The 22500-nt window shown below is 44.4% G+C and overlaps 1 protein-coding gene across 1 annotated transcript in view; it reads left to right on the top strand.

Moving 5' to 3' along the window:
• Positions 1 to 22500, top strand: part of LOC115818566 (F-actin-uncapping protein LRRC16A-like) — a 94058-nt gene that overhangs the window by 29435 nt on the left and 42123 nt on the right. Inside the window, exons 3-13 of the mRNA XM_030781966.1 lie at positions 1172 to 1222; positions 7566 to 7625; positions 9652 to 9773; positions 10126 to 10223; positions 10407 to 10477; positions 10863 to 10936; positions 11245 to 11320; positions 14002 to 14090; positions 14538 to 14632; positions 15724 to 15810; positions 19146 to 19249. Coding sequence (XP_030637826.1) covers positions 1172 to 1222; positions 7566 to 7625; positions 9652 to 9773; positions 10126 to 10223; positions 10407 to 10477; positions 10863 to 10936; positions 11245 to 11320; positions 14002 to 14090; positions 14538 to 14632; positions 15724 to 15810; positions 19146 to 19249 — 927 coding nt within the window. The remainder of the gene's footprint in view (positions 1 to 1171; positions 1223 to 7565; positions 7626 to 9651; positions 9774 to 10125; positions 10224 to 10406; positions 10478 to 10862; positions 10937 to 11244; positions 11321 to 14001; positions 14091 to 14537; positions 14633 to 15723; positions 15811 to 19145; positions 19250 to 22500) is intronic.

Genomic DNA, 22500 nt, shown 5'->3' with positions numbered 1-22500 from the left:
AAGCCTTTCGCTGTGTGTACCTGTCAGGAGGATGTAGAAACTGTTTAAAGGAAAAATCACCTTTAAAACATTTTTAAATGAACCATTTCTCATCAGCTTCTGAACGTGGCAATCCATACGCAACATAAACAATTTTATTTAAATGTATTCATCTGTTTATTTGTTTATTTTCTTCAAGTGTTGATTGTGGTGATCATTGGTGGTTTCAAATAGTCCATTGTAGCCAGCATTAAACATTTTATTTAACTGCGAAGCAACATCATGTTAACCTTAGAGCAGGTCTTGGAATGAATGTCCCTTAGATGTATTGATTGGTTGATTAATCAGCAGATAAAAGTGATTTTTAACACAGGCTATCAGTCTGGATAGACGAGATGTCGAGATTGTGCCTGTGAGCGTGAAGAGAATGGAAGAGTGCCGTAAAGGTCGATTTTTGGGAAGCTTGAAAGAGGAGGAGACGGAGTTGGATTCAGTCTTTCCGTGGAAGCTCGTTTGATAGTCGTTAGACCCAATGACCGAGGAGCTCCTCCCCAAAGAGTCACTGGTTGGCCATCACGCTTTTCCATGACTAATGTGTCCAGTAGAAATTACGTTTAGTCAAACTGAGAACTGGGATGTTTGCACTCACGCTTACCCATGTGTTAATGTTTTTTTCCCCCCTCCCAAATCGCAGTGAGCTCACACCCCCCCCCCCCCCCCCCCCCCCCCCCCCCCCCCGCGTGTCCCGTGGCCAAAATAAACGGCTTTCCAGGGCCTTCCCTGGATGACGGCCATCTCGTCCAAACCCTAGCTTGAGGTTGCCTGTTGGGGAACTTTTTAGACGCTCTAAAATGTTTTTTTTTTTGTGTGTGTGTGTGTGTGTGAGTTTTCTGTAACCCCTTTGAAGAACACAAGTGACTTTTCTGTTGCTTACAGGACTTAAGCTCGTCCTGCGTCAGTAGAGTCGAGAATATTATCTTTCACTGAGGTGTTGTTCTGGTAGAGCACTGTAGTGTTGTTTTGGTTGCCATTTAAATTTAAATACATAAAATATTTATATATTTCTCTTCTCCAGAACTATTCCAATTTGTACATTTATGCTCCTTTCTCGATCCTGTAGCAGAACTGCTTTTGGAACGGGAAATTTGACTATATTAGTCATCATTTTTCCCTCTGTCTCTCTCCTCCACAGGCCCTGGCGTCTCACCGGGCTTATCTCCTCACGGCACGCATCCCTGCCAAGGTGAGTAAAGCATCAGTGTGGCGTAGTCTGTGTTAATCCAGATATTCCCATTCCCAGTGGTCACCTGAACAACAGGTGTCTTTTTTTGCTTTGTTTTCTTTGTTGTTTTTTTGTTTTTGTTTTTGGTTTTTTTTGCATGTCGTTCCTTTGTTACAAGCTTAAAATGATTATCATGAAGTTATTAAAGATACCAATCCGCCACACTCGCACACGTAAACTAACTGTTCCGATACAAAGTGGGACTCTGTTTGTTCTTGTTGTTATTCTGTGTGTAGTTCTGAGTACGATTTGTGCGATTTGTGGAATAAAGAAGTTTGTCGAGTAGTTTGCCTTCATTTAAATATTGAATTTTACGTAGATCATAAGATCAATGATTATCGCTAGGTAGTCTAGAGGTAGTTATGTTTGTTTTATGTTGCCTCCTGAATGAACAGACCAATCATTCTAAGACGACTCAACAGAGATCTCACTGCATTAGTCAAAAATGCAAAAAATCCGTTTTGTCTTACTAGTGTAACCACACTTGCACAATGACAAATACAGAATCCTGGAATCCTTATGACTCATAATCTGACATACTGGGGGCTTCATTACTTTAAATGAAGCCCATATGAAGTGTAGATGACAGGGTATATTGATTTATAGTGTTAGTCTGGGTTGGAGAGACACGTGGTGAGTCTGTCCTTCCTGGATGCTTCTAAGGCTTACACACCTTATTGGGACATGACCTTTTATGAAGGCCTAGAAGTGACCTCAGCTGACCTTTAAATGAGCTAGATTACTCTGAGGGATTAGCCTGTGGGTTGCGGGTTCAAGGCATGACATCACAGGTTGGCCAAATGCCGCGGTTCTGAGTTCGTCGTAAACGGATCAGCTGGATTACCTGTCAGCTCCAGGTGTAACCGACCAATGAGTCTGTTTGACTGAATGAGTCACTGTTCAAAGAATGGGCAGGCTTTGGCCTGTTCTGCCGCAAACAGAAAAATACAGTCATGACAGTTTGGCAGTGAAAACGCTTTAGTGAAAATTGTGCTGATATGCAGATACTGGTGCACAGACGGTACACGGACTATAGACAGGACAGTGTGTAGGGGGCAGAGTACATATCTAGATCTTTTCTATATACACATATCTGTCTATCTATCTATCTATCTATCTATCTATCTATCTATCTATCTATCTGTCTATCTATCTATCTATCTATCTATCTATCTATCTATCTATCTATCTATCTATCTATCTATCTATCTATCTATCTGTCTATCTATCTATCTATCTAGGGTGGGCATGTATATGTGATTGTATAGATGTGGATAGACTGATATTGAAGTGGATTGTATTGTATTAAATGGATTGTGTTACATTTGAGAATCCTAGTATTACTCATGGACAGTGGCTGCCTCTGGCCAGGTGCCATCAGTGTAAATGCAGTTAGAGGTTTGCTCTCTGAGTCAGTGTTTGAGTTTGTCCATACACATCCCTGACACAGGCCCTTCAGAGACCTGATACATCCCATATAGATTCTCACATCTAAGCCTGACGACAGGCTGCACGTGAACTGACTCCTCACCTGAGCGGAGGAGACTGAGAGGTTTCTCACTGTTTGGCTGGACCCTCCGTGTTCTCTGGGGGTCTCTTTCGTCTGTGCCGTGACAGGAGCCCTTCTGGCAGGGCTCTCGTCTGATAAAGGGGGGGGGGATTGATCAGACCCTCCGGGTGCTCTCCTCAGCGCGTGTCTCTTTGTGATCCCAGCTCCCTAGTGAAGTTTCATTTGTACCATAGGCGATAAGGAGATAACTGGGAGTACTGGTGTGACATCTAGCGCTTCCTTTTTAGCTGTTCTTCTTTTTTTTTTTTCTTTTTTTTTTTTTTTTAATTGCAGCTGTGGCTACACCATTCGTAATGTGACAACCCTAATGTTCGTCATTTGTTTTAGTTTCTGTCTTGATAATGTCTGTCCGCCCCTTTAAGCCGTTCACGTTGATTAGCGGCTCACCTGAGTTGGAGCACCTGCACGCCTATAAAAGGTCACCTGGGATTATTTATTTATGTGTTTGTTTGTTTGTTTGTTTGTTTTGGCTGGCTGGGGTTAGGGGTAGGCGCTACCTTGCTTTGTTCTGTTGATTCCTTATATTATTTCCGTCTCCACACATGCATGCACATTGCACCACTGACTTTACTGATTTTTTTCCATGGTTATCCTGTGTTTTTTTTGTGTGTGATATGTATTTTGTGTTAAATAAATCCTTGAGCTCTTCTCTTAAATGGCGTGTGCCCTTCTTTTTTTTCTGTTGCGTCCCTTGAGCCGGGGGCTGTAACAGTAACACATGGACATAACACGCATGAGGCATTGTCTGTGAGGTTTTTAGTCTGGTCTGAGTTTTGAGTCTGGTCTGAGTTTTGAGTCTGGTCTGAGTTTTGCGTCTGGTCTGAGTTTTGAGTCTGGTCTGAGGTTTGAGTCTGGTCCGAGTTTTGAGTCTGGTCTGAGGTTTGAGTCTGGTCTGAGTTTTGAGTCTGGTCTGAGTTTTGAGTCTGGTCTGAGGTTTGAGTCTGGTCCGAGTTTTGAGTCTGGTCTGAGGTTTGAGTCTGGTCTGAGTTTTGAGTCTGGTCTGAGGTTTTTAGTCTGGTCTGAGTTTTGAGTCTGGTCTGAGTTTTGAGTCTGGTCTGAGTTTTGAGTCTGGTCTGAGGTTTGAGTCTGGTCTGAGGTTTGAGTCTGGTCTGAGGTTTTTAGTCTGGTCTGAGTTTTTAGTCTGGTCTGAGGTTTGCGTGAGGCAGAATGATAGAGGAATCTAAAGCTATTTGTTCAGCTACTTCACCCTGGTTTGGAGAGCTGGGTTTGATTCCAGCTCTATGGGCTTTCTTTCTTTCTTTCTTTCTTTCTTTCTTTCTTTTCTTTGTCTCCCTCTCTCTCCCTCACACCCCTCTTTTCTTTATCCTTCCCTCTCTCTCTCTCTCTCTCTCTCTCTCTCTTTCGCTTTCTTTCTATTCCAGTCATTCCTTTTGGTTGAGTTGACTGTGTGCTCTGAAGAAGTGGCAGTGGTCACGGCATAAATGTGTAATTTCCCTGTGCTGTTTGAATACATAATTACTGCCAGCGAACACATGCCTCGGCTGATTCAGGGCAGATGCCGGGGTCGCCCTGCCGTGCTCTAAATCTTCCCTCTAATTAGATCTGATGGGCAACCTGCCCTAAATCTTTCTACAGCTTTTCTGCAGACGTACTGTAGGCCAGCTGCATTGTCTGCTGCTGGACAACTGTTGGTATGTTGCCTTAAACAGTCTTGACTCAGCTCTGCTCTTGCATGGCAAATTTACCCGTTATAAGCGAGCTCTTAGGAATTTGGATTGCACGCACATTCGGCGTTTAGTGTTTTTATAATTCAAACTCTCCACAGTAATTGTAGGAACACTGGAAAGCAGCACCTTCCAACGGGTAATTGTAACAAAAGAGGTTGGAATGGAATGTGAACTTTAAAACAAAAGTCTCCAGGACATATTTGACGTTGGAAAAACAACAAATCTCAGATTTACTGATTTGCAGCTGTCTGTGCAGTTTCTTTCTTTCTTTTTTTGGGGGTGGGGGGGGGGTGGGGGGTTGTTCCTCCCCAGCTGAGTGTTTAATGAGATCAGTCGGATACGAATCAGTATCATACAGCTAATTAAACGAAGGAAATTAGCTGCGTCGTTAATGATCTATTGTCATCCTCTCCTCCCGGAACACTCTGCCTGACAGCTGGCTCTGCTGCCTGGGTTTCTCTCTTTCTTTCTTTCTTTTTTTCTCTTTCTCTCAGAAGCGAATGCCTCTACATGGGGGTACCTGGCTAGTCGCCTCAGGTTTGATGGTTAGAGCGAGGGCTGAACTTTTCGTCTCATGTTTTTGTCTTAACGCCACACCCAGCGTTAGCGGTATCCCTGAACATGAGGCTTGGTTTTCAGTTGATGACAAGACCACTGGATGGAACAGACTGGGATGCCAGTATGGCTGTACCGGTAAACACTGGTCAGAGACCTGTTTGTGTAGACTATAGGCGACAAAGAGGCAGGGCTATTGGGGCCAGTGGTGGATGTTAGTAAAACAGTACAGTAAGTGTGTACATGTAAACAGAGAATGGGCGGCGGCTTGAAGTCTAGTGTAAAGCACTGCAATGTTAAGGTCAAGATGGTTAAGAGCTTGTAGTGTGTAGTTATTTTTTTGTTTTGTTTATCAGTAAACAGTGTGTCAGGAGGGTTGGTATTTGAGTGGACAGGGCTTTTTTGGGGGGTGGGGGTGGGGGCAATAGGATCTTTGCATTTTAAATACATGACAGCCCACTGTATGTTTTACCACATTAAATGGAACTGAGTGTATGACCTGTTGGTCCCGCAGTTTGTTTGCGTCCAATTAAACTGTGCAGTTAGACGTTCTCAGACTCTGAATGTTTCTTTCTCCTCTACCTCTTCTTTTACTGTATCAATCCCTCCCTCCCTCCCTCTTTCTCTTTCTCCCTCTCCCTCTCTCCCTCTCTTTCTCCCTCTCCCTCTCTCTCTCTCCCTCTCCCTCTCTCTGTCTCACCACTGATCACTCATTTAATCATTTACTGCAGAGGTTTTATCCCTCTGGTTAATCAGTCCAGCATTAACATGAGGAGTAGGAAATGCCACTTGATGCAGAAGTGGCTGTGTGAATGTGTGTGTGTGTGTATGTGTGTGAATGTGTGTGTGTGTGTGTGTGTGTGAGTGTGTGAATGTGTATGTGTGTGTGTGTGTGTGTGTGCACGCGCTGTCTGAAGTGATTTTGCTCTAAGTCATGCCTGTGTAAGGTGATTTTGTTTGTTTGCTGTAATTGTATGTGATATGGGAACGCTACCATCCACAGTCGGCCTGAGTAAAGACACCAGCGTGTCTGTGTGTGGCGGTGGACTGACTGGACCTGTTCTCTGTGCTGCACAGGTCATCTCTGTTTGGTGTGCACACAGTTACAAAAGCAGAATAGCAGAAACTCGAGTGCCCACATTGCTTAGAAAACGCTGTGTTTGCACAGAAACACAACTTACACAATATGTTGACCAAAATGAAAATATTGTTGTTGGTTTGGTCAAATTTCAGCCCTGCGTTTGGACACTGTACCGTCTTATGTACGTACATGGTAACTGTTTACCCTTACAGAAAATCCACTGGAGCTTCTGCTTTCTCTCTTTTGATGGAGGAGAGTTTCCACCGTTTTTATGGTTTTATTGCGGATTTTTGTTGTCAGTTTGATTGATAGATGAGCTGCAGGTGGCTGTGCTGTCTCTGCTTGGCAGTGAGACTTTGTGTAGGTGGTAGAGCTATAGTGTGGACACACACAGGTCTGTCTCAGTGTAAGAGACAGTCAGTGTAACAGACTGTGAGTGTATCAGACTGTCAGTGTATCAGACTATCATTGTAACAGACTGTCAGTGTATCAGACTGTCATTGTATCAGACTGTCAGTGTATCAGATCAGACTGTCAGAGTATCAGACTGTCAGTGTATCAGACTGTCATTGTAACAGACTGTCAGTGTATCAGACTGTCAGAGTATCAGACTGTCATTGTATCAGACTGTCAGTGTATCAGACTGTCATTGTAACAGACTGTCAGTGTATCAGACTGTCAGTGTCTCAGACTGTCAGTATATCAGATCAGACTGTCAGTGTAACCGACTGTCAGTGTATCAGACTGTCAGAGTATCAGACTGTCATTGTAACAGACTGTCAGTGTATCAGATCAGACTGTCAGTGTATCAGATCAGACTGTCAGTGTAACAGACTGTCAGTGTCTCAGACTGCCAGTGTATCAGATCAGACTGTCAGTGTATCAGATCAGACTGTCAGTGTATCAGATCAGACTGTCAGTGTATCAGACTGCCAGGCCTTTGTGGGCTGTGCTGTATTAGGGTTTTTACTCATACAGACGTAGGGTGGACAGACATCAGAGAAACACATATCACATCAGACAGGTTTAGTATACCGCCAAACCTCTTCAGGACGCATTCTGCATGGACCAGTCTCCAGTCAGCATGCGTGTGGATAGTTAGTCAGCCCATTTGATAGCAGGCCATTTGTTTGATGTATTCAGTTACGTCTGAGATAATAACATACAGATTTACAGCGTTTAAGATAACTTATCATGAGTCAATGGTTTTTTTCCCACGCCACCACGAAACACGAAAGCTTTTTCAACATCCTCCGTTTAACCCTCAGACTGTCTTTATCAGCTGTGGTGACACGTCATCTGTGACTATAATTATGTCTGACTTTTTCGTCGACGTAACGGTTTGGCTGTGGGAGACAAATGATAAATATTTGATTTCATTACTCATTTAACGTGTCATTTCCATTCCAGGTGGAACAGACCTTTAATTATTTGGAGATCCAAGGCATCACGTGTAATAAACCCACACAGGTAAAAAAAAAAACAAAACCCTCAAACATCCATCCACTCCAACACCTTTTCACATACATTGCCCTCTCAATGCATGTGACTCAGTTCTGTTATCTGAGATAACCACACCAAGAGAAGAGAAAAGTCCCTTTACAGACCTCTTCATGAACAAATTCCCAGCTTCAGCTGGCAAAAGGCTTGAGATTTCGCTGTTTGTGTTTCTACAGGCAACAGGTTGTTGTTTAGCTTTGGACAGGTCTCGTGAAAATGCAGCAAAATAGCGTCTGACCTCCGCGTATTCTCACACCGATGTTTCATGAGAGGAAACATTACAGTGACCCCTGTATTAGGTGACCCCTGACTCTCAGACATTCCCCCTTCTCTCTCTCTCTCTCTCTCTCTCTCTCTCACTCTCTCTCTCTCTCTCTCTCTGTCTCTCTCTCTCTCTCTCGCTCTTTCTCTGGGATAATTGGTCACTATATTATTACCAAATCCTTAGTTTAACCAGGATTTCCTATTTAGCGGCGGCTCCCCATTGGCTGACCTTGACAGTTAAATCTCTGGTCCAGCCCAGCCAATCACCTGCCCACCTCAATTACTTTAGCTGAAAAACCCCACAGATAACCTTAGACTTCCACTCCCAGCCGTCTGAGCTGACTTCAAAGCTTTACTCGATTTTTTTTTCTTTCTTTTTTTTTTTTTTTTTCGTTTTTTTTTTTTTTTTGTGGAGGTAGAAACGTTGCCAGCTTCATCTCAGTTATTGGCTCTGTAACAAGAGGAGAACAAATAACAGCCACAGAGAGAGAGAGAGAGAGAGACACACACAGAGAGAGAGAGAGAGAGAGACAGAGAGAGAGACAGAGAGACAGAGACAGAGAGAGAGACAGAGAGACAGAGACCGAGACAGAGAGAGAGAGAGAGAGAATGAGAATGAGAATGGGGAGGGGGGGTCTCTCAGAGTTTTATGCATTTTAAATGACATGAAAAAGAATACAGTCATATGTAGATAATAAGCTGTAAGAGCTGATTGTTATGAATAATTTCTGTTTATGTGAATTTAATATTTACATTTCGAGATGAGCAGCTTGGCTGGAACTGGGGGGAGAGGGGGGGATTTGGTCATATGAGCATAAATGAATATTTTCTATTCCCCATTAGCTGTTCATCCATGTATGAAATCTGATAAAAAAAAAAAAGGCACCATGCATCATAACTGGTGTGTGCTCTTTACTTCTGGACCTGGGCTGGTCCTGGGTGAAATAATCGCCCTGGTCCTGTCGCATTTGTCTTCAGTGTCTCCTCCTTTCCTGGTGACCTTTCACTCTCCTAATAAACAGGTTAACAAGCTGATTCGATGAAGACTCATATTTGATCAAAGAAGCATTTATGTTTTGTTTTTTTTTTGTTTGAGATTTTTGTTTCAACACATTCAGTCTTAGTAGAACTTTAGTGATTGACGTAGAAAAGGAGACAAGGTAGGTGAAATGGAACACGGCCCAGACATCCTGGTATACCAGATACTTATTGTATCCGGGAGTGATCTGTATGTTGGAACTGAAAACAAGTGTGGACGTGCACTTCTCTCTTTAATGTAGTGTTCAAAGTCTGAGTCCACGTGTTTAGTCTTCAGTGATGTGGGAGAGAAACCAGCTCAGGTCTGCAGTGACGTTGAAATTTAAAAAAAACCCTGAGTTTTAAAACAGTTAAAGAAAAATTTCTGAACTGTTTGAGCTGTTGTCCCAGGGGTTACATCACATGACTCCGCATGTGAGAACATATATGCCTCACTGTGTCTGTACGACTGTAGATAATGAATCAGCTTTGGACCCACTGACATTTACCATATGGTGAATATGATGATTATGTGCGTGTGTGTGTGTATGTGGGTGTGTGTGTATGTGTGCGTGTGTGCATGTGTGTGTGTGTGTGTATGTGTGCATGTGTGCGTGTGTGTGTGTGCGTGTGTGTGCGCGCGCGTGTGTGTGCGTGTGTGTGTGCACGTGTGTGTGTGTGTGCACGTGTGTGTGCGTGTTTTGCTCTCTCTCAGTTGGCAGTGGAGTATGACAGAGGACAGATCTCTGTGAAAATGGCCTCCACAGAGGAGGTGAATGACGTGGTGGCTCACATCGGCAGCTGTCTGCAGAGAATATGGCCCGGGCTGACACCAGTGTAAATGTTCTCTCTCTCTCTCTGTGTCTCTCTCTCTCTGTGTCTCTCTCTGTGTGTGTGTCTCTCTCTCTCTGTCTCTCTGTGCATCTCTCTTTCTCTGTCTTTGTTTCTGTCTCTCTCTCTCTCTCTCTCTCTGTCTCTCTCTCTCTGTCTCTGTCTCTCCCTCTGTGTCTCTCTCTGTCTCTTTCACCATCTCTTGGTATCTTTCTCTTACTCTCTCTCCTAGTTCTAGTTCCGTTCCATGTCTCTCCTTCACCGTGTAAAAACTGACGTACTGATGGAGCATTTTTCTCTCTCTCTCTCTCTCTCTCTCTCTCTCTCTCTCTTTCTCTCTCTCCTTCCTCTCTGACAGGAAGCTGATGAAGAGGTTGGTGATGGAGCCTCCTGAGAGGGTTGGCAGCCTGCAGGCACTGTGGGAGAGTCAGAACACAGCCGAACCAGGACCCTGTGGTACAGAAAGCATACACTTTACTCGCTCTGTGTGTGTGTGTGTGTGTGTGTGTGTGTGTGTGTGTGTGTGTGTGTGTGTGTGAGAGAGAGAGAGAGAGAGAGAGAGAAAGAGAGTGTGTTTCTTGCAGACTGAATAAAACATGTTGAATAAAACATGACTTCTGTCTGACTCTCTCTGTCCAGGCGGATTCTCACAGCAGTACAGGTGTGTGTGTGACTGGCTGGGTTTGCCTTACAAAGAAGAGGTGCAATGGGTCAGTATCTCTCTCTCTCTCTCTCTCTCTCTCTCTCTCTCTCTCTCTCTCTCTCTCTCTCTCTCTTTCTTTCTCCCTCTCTCTTTCTTTGTCACACACAGACATACACAGACACACACGGACACACACATGCTCACATACACTCACACACACACGCACGCACACACACGCACACACACACAGACACACCCACACATACCCAAACATACACACATGCACATAAATAAACAAACATACATACACACAGTTGACAAATAGCTCTGTTCCGCTTTAATCTCTGCTGGTGTCCAGATCTCCCACTGTTCCCAGTAACGAAAACACTATAAGCCTCAAAACCTCCAGAGAACTGTGCTCTAGGTTTTTGTTTGTCTTTCACATTTAACAGGATGTGGACACGATTTATCTGACACAGGACACACGGGAGCTCAACCTACAAGACTTCAGTCATCTGGAAAACAGGTCAGCCCCGCCCCCAACACGCTGGCCTTTTCTTTAGTTTGTTTTTTTTTGTTTGTTTGTTTGTTTGTTTTTAATAAATTTGTAACCATGAGTGTGATTCCATCTGTTCTGACTGAGGGAGATAACAGTAATTTTCACTGGGGCGTTTGCGAGTTACAAATCAGTCAATTACATTGAAGCGTGAAGTATTGCCTTTGTGCGTTTTCTGATCTCTTTTTCCAAGGATCTTGTCACTCATCAGACTCGTGTGTGTGTGTGTGTGTGTGTGTGTGTGTGTGTGTGTGTCTCTCTCTCTCTCCCTGTGGCAGAGATTTGGTAGCGATAATTGCTGTCCTGGAGTACAACCAGTGGTTCACCAAGCTTTCCACTAAGGATTATAAACTGGTGAGTTAATCTGTAATCTGACAGACAGTCCTGGCAGTGTGGCTGCTGAGAGGACACACACACACACACACACACACTCCCCCGCCTCCATTCAGATGTCACATGAATGACAGGATTACCTAAACGCTGAAGAAAAAAACCCACGGGTTTCATTTACTGCCTGTCGGTCAGAACTTGCCAAACAGAACTGATTATATAATGACCATTGTTTGAGCCATGCCCTCAGTGAACATGAAGATTAATGGAATGGACAAAACATGAGGGAGAGCTTGTCGTTGAGAACCGAGTAATCAGAACTAGAATCGTCTTTGGCAAAACGTCCCAGTCTGGACTTATCAGGCCTAACCATCAGTTGTGCCAGAGGGTCTCTGTCTTAGTCTGGGTATAAGGATGATTGAAAACATGACCGTGGTCCCTTCTGTGTGAAGTGTTATTCATTATTCCTAAATTCATTGTGTGTGTAAGTGTGCATGTGCATGTGTGTGCGCGTGCGTGTGTGTCTATGATGTGGAACAGTGGCTGGTTTTCTTAAGCGGCACTCCGTCGCCATAGAAACGGGCAGTGGGCTTTTAGCCAAAAAAAAAACTGGGGGGGGGGGGGGTGCTGGGGGTGGATTTGGTACAATGAGGAAGCTTAACTTCCTTTGTTACAGGCAAGCCAAGGCGAGGAAAGATCTCATCCAGAGATGAGTAATGAACGAGGGGCTAAAGGACTGTTTTAAAGAGATCTTGATAAGAGAGAGAAGAAAAGAGACCAGGCGTTTTCAGGGTGCTGGAGGAAGCATCCTCAGTAAGGGCTCTGTGAGACGCAGGCTGAGGGATGGAGGAGCTGTTTGGGTAAATGAATGGGAGGGTCCGGAGACGTCATTACTCAACACTCGGCCCAAAAGAACCGTTCTCTAATGGCTGCTCCAAGGGCGTCTGCCCTGGATCCAGTGCCCCCCCCCCTCCCTCCCCCACCTCCAGAAATGCTGCCAAAGAGAGCAGAAAGGAAAGCGGAAAAGGGGCGGGTTGAATGTAAAAAGGGAGTAAAGAGAGTGAAACGAGAGAGAGGGGGAGAGAGAGAGAGAGAGATCCTAAATTGCAGCTGTAATTGCTTTATCCGGAAAATGTGACAGATGACTAATCAGAGAGAATTAGAATGCACTGAACCGAACAAAAGATTAACCAGCAGTCTTCAAAAAGGCCAACGATACTCATCTCCACATCTCTCTATCAATTTTTCTCTCTTTTTTCTCTTGCTCTGTCACTTTCTGTTTTTCTGCCTCTCTTCTGCTCCTGATCTCTCCTTTTCTCTCTGTCTTTCTCTCTCTCTTTCTCTCTCTCTCTCTCTCTCTCTCTCTCTCCCAATCTCTTTGTCTCTCTCTCTGTCTGAGTTTCTTTCATTGGCTTTTGGTGCTGTGTATTTATTCATTGGTGTGAAGGGTAATGAGAATATTATACTGATGATTGATTGAGCTGTGTGAGTGAGTAAGTCAGCTCTCTTTCTTTACAGTCGACTCTTCTGAAATTCCTCAACACACACACCAGAAATCTCTCCCTCTCTCTCTATCTCTTTGTTACTTTCTCATTCTCTCTCTGTTTCTCTGTCTCAGGTTCTTGATGTGTGTGTGTGTGTGTGTGTGTCTTAGAAGAACAGGGCCCAGAAATGGGTCAGCACTCCATAGATTTAAATTTTTAATCTGGCCCAATTTTAACATGCTCCCCTGATCCTTGGCCCCCTCTGTCTTTACCACAGTACTGACGAGCACTTTGACTTCTCACTTTAGCCCTCTCTGCCCATCGCTAAATGACGCTCACGGCAGTTTTGTAAGTTTTCGTATCACAGTGGGCGATGGGACGCCAGCCGCCTGCGTCTGTGTGCTGGGCGTGTAGGAGATTTTACAGACAGACCTCACTGAATATTTTAAACTCTACCACAGCTGCAGTCGCCGTCTCAGTCAGTCAAACCACTTCCTATCGAACCCTGTTAAAATCTGTTCAAGTTTGGTTTTCTTTCTTTATCTAACAGTATAAGGTCCTGTTATACTTTCCTAGAAATGTATTGTGAGGCTTTCATGTTCCGTGTCCTCACACATGGAGAAGCTATTTTTTGTTTGTTTGATTTAAACAGCTCTACACTTTATGAGATATCTTTGACACGTTTTTTTGGATGTTGTGCGGAGAGGGAACTGTGGTGCCCTGGAAGGAGCCACAGGGCCAAAACCTCCAGGGCTGTGTGATACTGGAAGTGCTGGTGACTCCTGGGTCGTGTGTGGGGTGGAGAGTTGAGATGTTAGTTTTGGCGGGGGGCAGTGTAGGGTAAATTTGGGCTGGGTGTGTGTGGGGTGGAGAGTAGAGGTGTTAGTTTTTGGCGAGTGTCAGTGTGGGGTAGACTTATAGTCTGGGTGTCACTGACGGGCTTGTCCAGATAGACAGATCTCAGGCAGAAATGCTAAAGGGGTATTTTAATACCCAGTGTGACACAGAGAAGTTGTCAATCAAATGTCCACTCAGTCTCCCAGTGGACTCCTATTTTTAGGTTTTCAGTTTGTGTGCTATGTTGTGAACAAATTGTTTTTTGTGTGAAAGGAGAAAATGAACATTGAACAATTTTATGTACTTTGTTTCACAGTGAATAGATTTATGTCTTTAAGACTGACCCAGGGTTGTGTGTGTGTGTGTGTGTGTGTGTGTGTTTAGTCTACAGATGTGTGTGATCAGATTCTGAGAGTGGTGGCTCGCTCTAGTCGACTGGAGGAGCTGGTCCTTGACAACGCAGGACTGAAGACGTGAGTCTTTTCTCACGCACACACACACATATATATACACAAGAGCTGACCCTACACACACACACACACACACACACACACACACACACACACGCATATATATACACAAGAGCTGACCCTACACACACACACACACACACACATACACATGTACACAAGACCTGACCCTACGCACGCACGCACACACGCGCGCGCGCACACGCATGTACACACACACACACACACACATACACATGTACACAAGAGCTGACCCTACGCACACACACGCGCACATGTACACGCGCACACACACACACACACACACACACACACTGCATAATAACTGTCTACAGGTTTCTAATACACAGTGTTGTAATGGTGATTTAATGGTGTTTCACTGCTATACTGTTTCTCTCTCTCTCCCTCTTTCCCTCTCTCTCTCTCTCTCTCTCTCTCTCTGTCTCTCAGGGACTTTGCTCAGAAGCTGGCCAACGCTCTTGGCCATAATCTCAGCTCAGGACTCCACACTCTCAACCTTGCCAATAACCCTTTAGAGGACAGAGGTGTGAACCCCCCCCACCCGAATTTCCCTCACACCTTATCGCTACACCTCTGTCTCCACTTAATGTCTGCAGTGAAAACCATTCCCTTGTTTTACACTCAGTCAGAACCTGACTGAGGACTGAAATTAACCTTTTCCCCACCCCCTTACTGGATCTAAAAACCAAAACAATAGTGGAGTCAGGGGATTTTTTTCTTTCCTTTTCACCCGTGGTCACGTGACCCTATTATATCACTTGCCGGAACATTCTTTACATTTTATATTCATAGAAAGAGCATAAAATGCAGTAGAGTTTTTTTTTTTTTTTTTTTTATAGAGATCTTTTCAGAGTACAAGCAGGCTCTGAATGGCTTCAGGCTTCAGGCTTTTCATTCTCACTCACCGCTCTGAGATTCCATTACACTCACATCAATGACACGACCACCTCTATTCATCTCCCAGAGCCCGCAGAATCTCTCCTCGCCTTTATTAAAAAAGCCTTTTCAAAATGACAAAAATGATGCCAGTCACAGGCGGAAGTGTTATACCCCAATGTTTTGACATTTTTGTCACCTAACACGCCCAGTTTTGACGTTTCGTTGCATTAATTAGACATGAGCCGCGACCTGGTCCTGCCTCAGTGTTTGTCCTCGTGTAAAATGCAGGAGATCTTGTAGTTGTGGTTGTAGGTTGAGCTGTTACTGTAGTTGTAGGTTTAGTTGTAGTTGTAACTGTAGTTGTAGTTGTGGTCAGTGCCTGGCCCGGCCACTGTTGCCCAGCACATGAATAGACCTTTCCATATGTGTCCATCACTGACAGACTGCCTTTGTGTCTGCTGGGTTATAGGGATTAACTTAGACTAATGGACTAATGGAACACTCTGTGTGGGGTGGCAGCAGATGAGAGAGAGAGAGAGAGAGAGAGAGAGGGAGAATGTAACTTTTTACATTGTGATTAAAGATATGTTATATAATGGTGTGACTGATTTAGGGTTCTGTGTTTTTGACTCTCTGTCTCTCTGTGTTTGTGTGTGTGTATGTGTGTGGGTTTGTTTGGTTTTGTGTCTGTATCTGTGTGTGTGTGTGTGTTTGTTTTTGTTGTTTTATAACGCAGGTATCTCCTCGCTGGGTGCCCAGTTTGCCAAACTCCGTAAGGGCCTGAAACACCTCAATTTCTCCAGAACCTCATTATCACCCAAAGGTAGTACGCTCTCTCACACACACACACACACACACACACACATTCACACACACTCACATACACGCATATAAGTTATTCATTGCCCATACTACGCAGTCCAACTCCTATCTCTAACTCTGAACAGGTCTCTAAAAAGACTCAAATCCATCTGCCAAACACATCTATTGACAAACTCAGTGTTTTTTTTTTCTGGTCTGTGGGTCTGGAGGGGAACAGATCTGACTGTCTCTACAGAGCGAATCAGAACGAATGTCACGCGTGTTCCTAATGTATGTCACATTTATGATTCACTGTCATGTTCAGAGCAGTGCTGTTGTCAGTGGCTCTGAAGGACATGGTGGTGAAATATTGATCACTGTGGGGCCTTTTTCTCTCTATGTGATCAGTACAGGGCAGCTAAAAGAGACTTATTAAATTAGAATGACAAGAATTCTGCTGGGTGTGTGAAGTGTAAGCTGTACGGAATTCTGAAGACCATGTGCCTCTGAATTATTGAATGTGTGAGATTGAAGCGGTTTGGAGTGGCTGCTGAGAGTGGTCTTCTCTTCTCTTCCCAGTCAAAAACTCGCGTCTCACACACACACACACACACACACACACACACACACTCAGAGTCAATGCATGTAATCAAGAGTTAATTAGCCTCACTTTTCTCCATCTGAAGCTTTACCTCTCTTTTACTCTCCCTGTCTTTAACTCTCTTTCTTTCTTTCTTTCTTTCTTTCTTTCTTTCTTTCTTTCTTTCTTTCTTTCTTTGTGTCTTATCTGCGTCTCTTTCCTGCTGTCATAACCCTGAGTGGTAGGCCTGTTTGCATAGGTTAACTGTGACTGTAAATTGATTCATGTCAATTTTGCAGCCCCGTTTTAAAGCCCCTGTAAATAAATATTCCGGTATTTATCTGCATATTGATTGTGGTTACCATTTGAAACGGCAGCCTCACAGGTTTGTTGACAGAATTACGGGTGAGCATTCCTTCAGACCCACGTAATGGCCACGCGGAGCTGTCCGAGAGAGTGATGAGAACATACGGAAAGGTGCTATACACACTCTGTTTGCACTGAAATATTGGTCAGTAATATGATAATTGCATTTAACATTAGCTCGATGGATGGTTTGATGGTTGATTGATTTTTTCATTGGCTGCTGGCCTCACTGAAGGTTCTGGAGTGTTAAGTGACAGTTAGCTGTGTTAAGAAAAATAGACCTGTGAGCCAGTGGGATTGCGAATAAACGCATGCAGCTGCCGGCAGAGCTAGAGGAGGGAACAGTTCTGGAAGGTTCTTGAGTGAAGTGTGTTCCAGTGGCCTGTGGTACGGTGACAGCGTGGCAGCCCAGAGCAGAGGGATCGATACAAGGCATTGTTCTCTACTGTGTCAGGGTCGGTGCACTCATTTACTTAAAGGACATGATCTATATCATCTGTGAATGTGTGTGCGCATGTGTGATCGCGCGCGTGCACACACATCCACACACACACACACACACACACACACAAAGACAGGACTGACACGTGCTTGCAAACACATACACACACACAGACACATGCACGCATACACACATGCTTGCAAACACGTGCACACACACACACACACACGCACTCACACACACACACACACACACAGCTTCTGCTTTTTGCTTTGATCATCAGAGGCATAAAATGAAAAAAAAAAAAATCGACATAGCTGTGCAGTTTTTCTCTGACCTTTGACTGTCCCAGTGCAGACACTGCGTGACTGCGGTGTCAGACGTCTGTAAAGGTCACAGAGGTCACAGAGTAGAGGAACTGTCACAAACCTCCACTGAACCTCCAGCATCAAAGAATCTCCAAACCACCGCGAATACACACTCAACACACCCTCAACATATGCCTAACACACCTGTAATATATACTCAACTCACGCATGATATATACCCAACACACATGTAACATATGCCAAACACACATGATATATACCCAACACACATGTAACATATACCAAACACACGTGATATATACCCAACACACATGTAACATATACCCAACACACATGTAACATATACCAAACACACATGTAACATATACCAATCAACCCCGTTCTGTCTCTCGTCCTCTTGCTCACGCTGTGTGAGCCGTGAGAGCCTGTTCATGTCCGCGTTGTCGGCATCAGCTTGTCTTTCGATATGTCTTGTCATCTGATAGGTCTTCCACCATCTTCATGAGGTAATGGTTTAAGGGTGAAGCTGCATTTCAGGCCGGCCAGGATGAGATTCAGTCAGTAAAGATCTGAGTTATGATTTTGTTATGGTTGTTGTTGTGGTTGTTGTGTTTTTGATGAGTCGTGGTAATTGATTCTGTAATGAATTATGGGGGGAAAAAAACCCTCTTCCTCCACTCAGAATGACTCAGCGTTTTCTGCAGCAGGGCTCACGAGCAGCGGCAGCGTAATTATTCTGTTTTGATTTCAGGAACCCAATTACGCAGCCATAAGCCGACATTTAATGGCAAATGCCAGAGCCGAAGGGAGGGGGGGGCAGTGGTGTGTGTGTGCGTGTGTGTGAGAGTGTGTGTGTGTGAGTGTGTGTGTGTGTGTGTGTGTTTTGGGGGGGGCTGACTAACAGGCCTGTATAAGCTGTCCACATCCCTGTCACGGCTGGACTGCAAAGAGAAATGTCCTTATGTCAAGATCGAAACTATTTTGTCATTTTTTGGCTCTTTTTCTTTTTCTTTTTTTTTTCTTTAAAAAGAAAAGGAGAGACAAGGAAAACAATATGGGGGCTGCTCTCCAAAGCTGGATTTCCGACAGACAGCGTTTGGACGTTAAGAATAGAGATTTTTCAGTGGAGGTGGTAAAAGATGTGTCATGAGGCTCAGAGACACAAATTGATTCTCATTGCTATTTGACCAGAGGCTATAAGGGTTTTTTCTTTCTAATCGTGGTTTTCAGCTTATCACATTTCAGAATTGTTTCCCATTTTCTCTCTCTCTCTCTCTCTCTCTCTCTCTCTTTCTTTCTCTCTCTGTGTCTACTATCCCAACTCATCAACTGTAAGATGATTGGAATTTTTCCAGGTCATGGAACATAAAAAACTATTTCATCAACCATACACAGCACATAGGAAGTAAAAATGTATTGTGTGCAGTAGATAATGGTGGACTTTTTGATCTGTCTCTTGTCTTTTTTTTATCCTTTTACAAACTGAGGGAAGTATTTGAAGTGTAATTGATTGGTCTGTAATATGGTACTGACCCATTCTCTCTCTCTCTCTCTCTCTCTCTCTTTCCGTGTGTGTGTATCAAATGCATATGTGTGTGTGTGTGTCTGTGTGCATTTGTGTTTTTTTGGTTCGGTATAAGGGGTGAACAGCCTTGCCCAGTCACTGAGTGCCAACCAGTCTATTCCCAGTACCCTCACCCACCTCGATCTCTCAGGGAACGTTCTGCGGGGGGACGACCTCCCGGTGAGTCCGACACGCACCCCCGTTCTCACAGTTTCGCTTCACCCTCGGCCCAGGTTAGGATTACTCTTCATCTCACAGATTAACCCGTTTATGAATCAGCTCATTAATCCGAATATACAATCATACTGACATTTTCCACTCTGACAAAAGCTGTATTTTTTCCTGTTGGTACTGTTTGACCTTCATTTCACCTTGACTGTTTGACAATATACCTTCATTTCACCTTGACTGTTTGACGGTATAGCTTCATTTCACCTTGACTTTGAGGTCAAGCCTCTGAGTTCTGAGGGACGTGTCTTTCTTTATCTGTTTGTTGGGGCGGTTTGTTGTTACTCCCAGAGCTGGAGGTGGTTCCGTTTGGTTCTGTTTGTACAGCCAGCCCGCTCCCCTGATGCCCCCCGGCCCGTATACGGAACACGTTAGAGTGTTTGCCGGTCTGCTGTGAGTGCCGCGAGACAGAGAGGTTGTCTATGCCACCCACTCAGTGAGTGGAAGTGCAAGCCAAGCTGTCTTACACTATCTCGTTTATGCACATATTCCTACTGGCAGAGATAGACACACACACACACACACACTCAACCACAGGCCTCAGGCCAAATACCATTCAAATAAGCATCTCAGTAATTAGATCTGTCCAAATACTCTTAATTATCCCCTCCGTTGGCCCACACCTCCTCACCATAAGTCTGATATGACTAGACATGATAGACTATTGTAATATTCCTCAGACAGCGCATATATGTGTATGTATATATATGTGTGTGTGTATGGAGTAGTGTAATTTGATTCAAATCTGTGAATGTCGATCATTGGTAGACCATTGTTTAGACTCAGGCAGTGTGATGTCACAACAGGTCTCACAAAACACACACACACACACACGCACACGCACACGCACACGCACACGCACATGCACATGCATGCATGCATACACATACATATCCATACAGAGACGCACATTTAGAAACACATTCACACTCACGCACACTAATTACAGCGGCATTTCACTCACGCTCTGCTGCCTTTAATCTCGGTTTGTGTCCAGATTTCCCACTGGTCAGTAAAGGAAAGACTGAAAGCCCAGAGAGAGCCCCCAAAGAGATATTGAGGATTTGATATACACACTGACGCCAGCACGTGGTTCTTTATGACTCTTTACTACAGAGAGAGGGAGATGGAACAGACTTCTCCCTCTCACACACACACACACACACACACACACACACATTTACATGTGTGATGCAGCCACACGACTCCAGTGCCCACACAAGTTATCAATACCGTGTGATTGAACGGTCTGTTTCGGCACTGCGTCATATTGATCCCTGTGTCTTTGTGCGGTGGTTGCCTGAGAGAACAGGCATAAATCAGTTGGGTTTTCACTCCAACGCCCTGTGGTGTTGTCACAGACCGCATCGCACCGCCAGGGAGGCCGCCCCGAACTGCACGCGACACCCACCATAACGCCATCCCCACTGTTTGGCCTCTCTCTATCTCTCTCTCTCTCTCTCTCTCTCTCTCTGTCTCTGTCTCTCTCTCTCTCTCTCTCTGTCTCTCTCTCTCTCTCTCTGTCTCTCTCTCTCTCTGTCTCTGTCTCTGTCTCTCTCTCTCTCTCTCTCTCTCTCTCTCTCTCTCTGTCTCTCTCTCTCTCTGAGGTAAAGAGCGGACTGCATAACTCAGCGCGTGATGGACGAAAAACGCCTTTTTGGCCTTTTCCAACGATACGCAGTCTCACAACCAGATCTGTCACACCCCAATGACCTCACACTTCCCACCAGATGTCAATCACAGGGTTAAAAGGGAGGGGCCACACAGACACAGCTGCTGATGCAATAGTTGGTAATGCAGTGTGTGTTTGGGCAGTGCAGTCTGTATGCTCTTACATGATTAACAGGACGGTATGAGTCTCCAGTTTATCCCAGGCCCAGTCTGAGACAAAAGCGGCGTATTTATTTCATTCACTTACGGACAGCCGGGACTGGGCGAAACACTGGACTTACATATGGCGCCCACCAATAAAACATGAAACGGACCAGCGCAGTTTGCTGCAGTCCAAACAGAGGGTGAGACGGGTACATTACCTCTCATCAGTCTTACCTCAGTTTAGACTGGGGGGTGAGACAGCTACCATACCTTTTCTGAGTCTTATCCTAGACCAAACTGAGTGAGACAGGTACATTACCTCTCATCAGTCTTACCTCAGTTTAGACTGGGGGGTGAGACAGCTACCACACCTTTTCTGAGTCTTATCCTAGACCAAACTGAGTGAGACAGGTACATTACCTCTCATCAGTCTTACCTCAGTTTAGACTGGGGGGTGAGACAGCTACCACACCTTTTCTGAGTCTAATCCTAGACCAAACTGAGTGAGACAGGTACATTACCTCTCATCAGTCTTACCCTAGTTTAACCTGAGTGAGACAGGTACATTACCTCTCATCAGTCTTACCTCAGTTTAGACTGGGGGGTGAGACAGCTACCACACCTTTTCTGAGTCTTATCCTAGACCAAACTGAGTGAGACAGGTACATTACCTCTCATCAGTCTTACCTCAGTTTAGACTGGGGGGTGAGACAGCTACCACACCTTTTCTGAGTCTAATCCTAGACCAAACTGAGTGAGACAGGTACATTACCTCTCATCAGTCTTACCCTAGTTTAACCTGAGTGAGACAGGTACATTACCTCTCATCAGTCTTACCTCAGTTTAACCTGAGTGAGACAGGTATGTTTGCCTCTTATCAAACTTACCCCAGACCAAAGCGAGAGTGAGACAGGTTTACAGCCTCTTTTCAGTTCACGATATCACTCAACAAAAAACACATACCAGTTATATTTGTTTCTAACTGCGAAAGGACAAGATGTCTGAGTGTGGGGAAACTGAAGAAACCCATCTTCCGTCTAACAGCCCAGAGAAATGACATCATGTGGAGTTGTGTACTTTAATAAGAGTGTTGGCTGTCTGTTAACATAAACAGAGAATGTGTAAATCTCGCCTTAATGGAGCAATGAAGAGGTAGATTGTGATCTCTGTTTAGGGACATATTCAATTATTGCTCTTATAAATGTGTAATGTTTAGATATCAAATTACTGCTTCACTTTATGTAGCATACATGCACAGTTTGACAACATATCCAATGCCTCATAAAAGGAAAAAAAAACACCCCTCACATTAATGATTTATGTAATGATTATAAAAGGTCCAGTTTTTGAGGTTCCCTCGAGTGGTTTTATGTTTTGTGAAATCCCGG

The sequence above is a fragment of the Chanos chanos genome, chromosome 8 (genome assembly GCF_902362185.1).
Source record: "Chanos chanos chromosome 8, fChaCha1.1, whole genome shotgun sequence".
NCBI classification, from domain to species: Eukaryota; Metazoa; Chordata; class Actinopteri; order Gonorynchiformes; family Chanidae; genus Chanos; species Chanos chanos.
The sequence above is the reverse complement of the archived record's forward strand: the minus strand, read 5'-3'. Positions and strand labels throughout refer to the sequence as shown.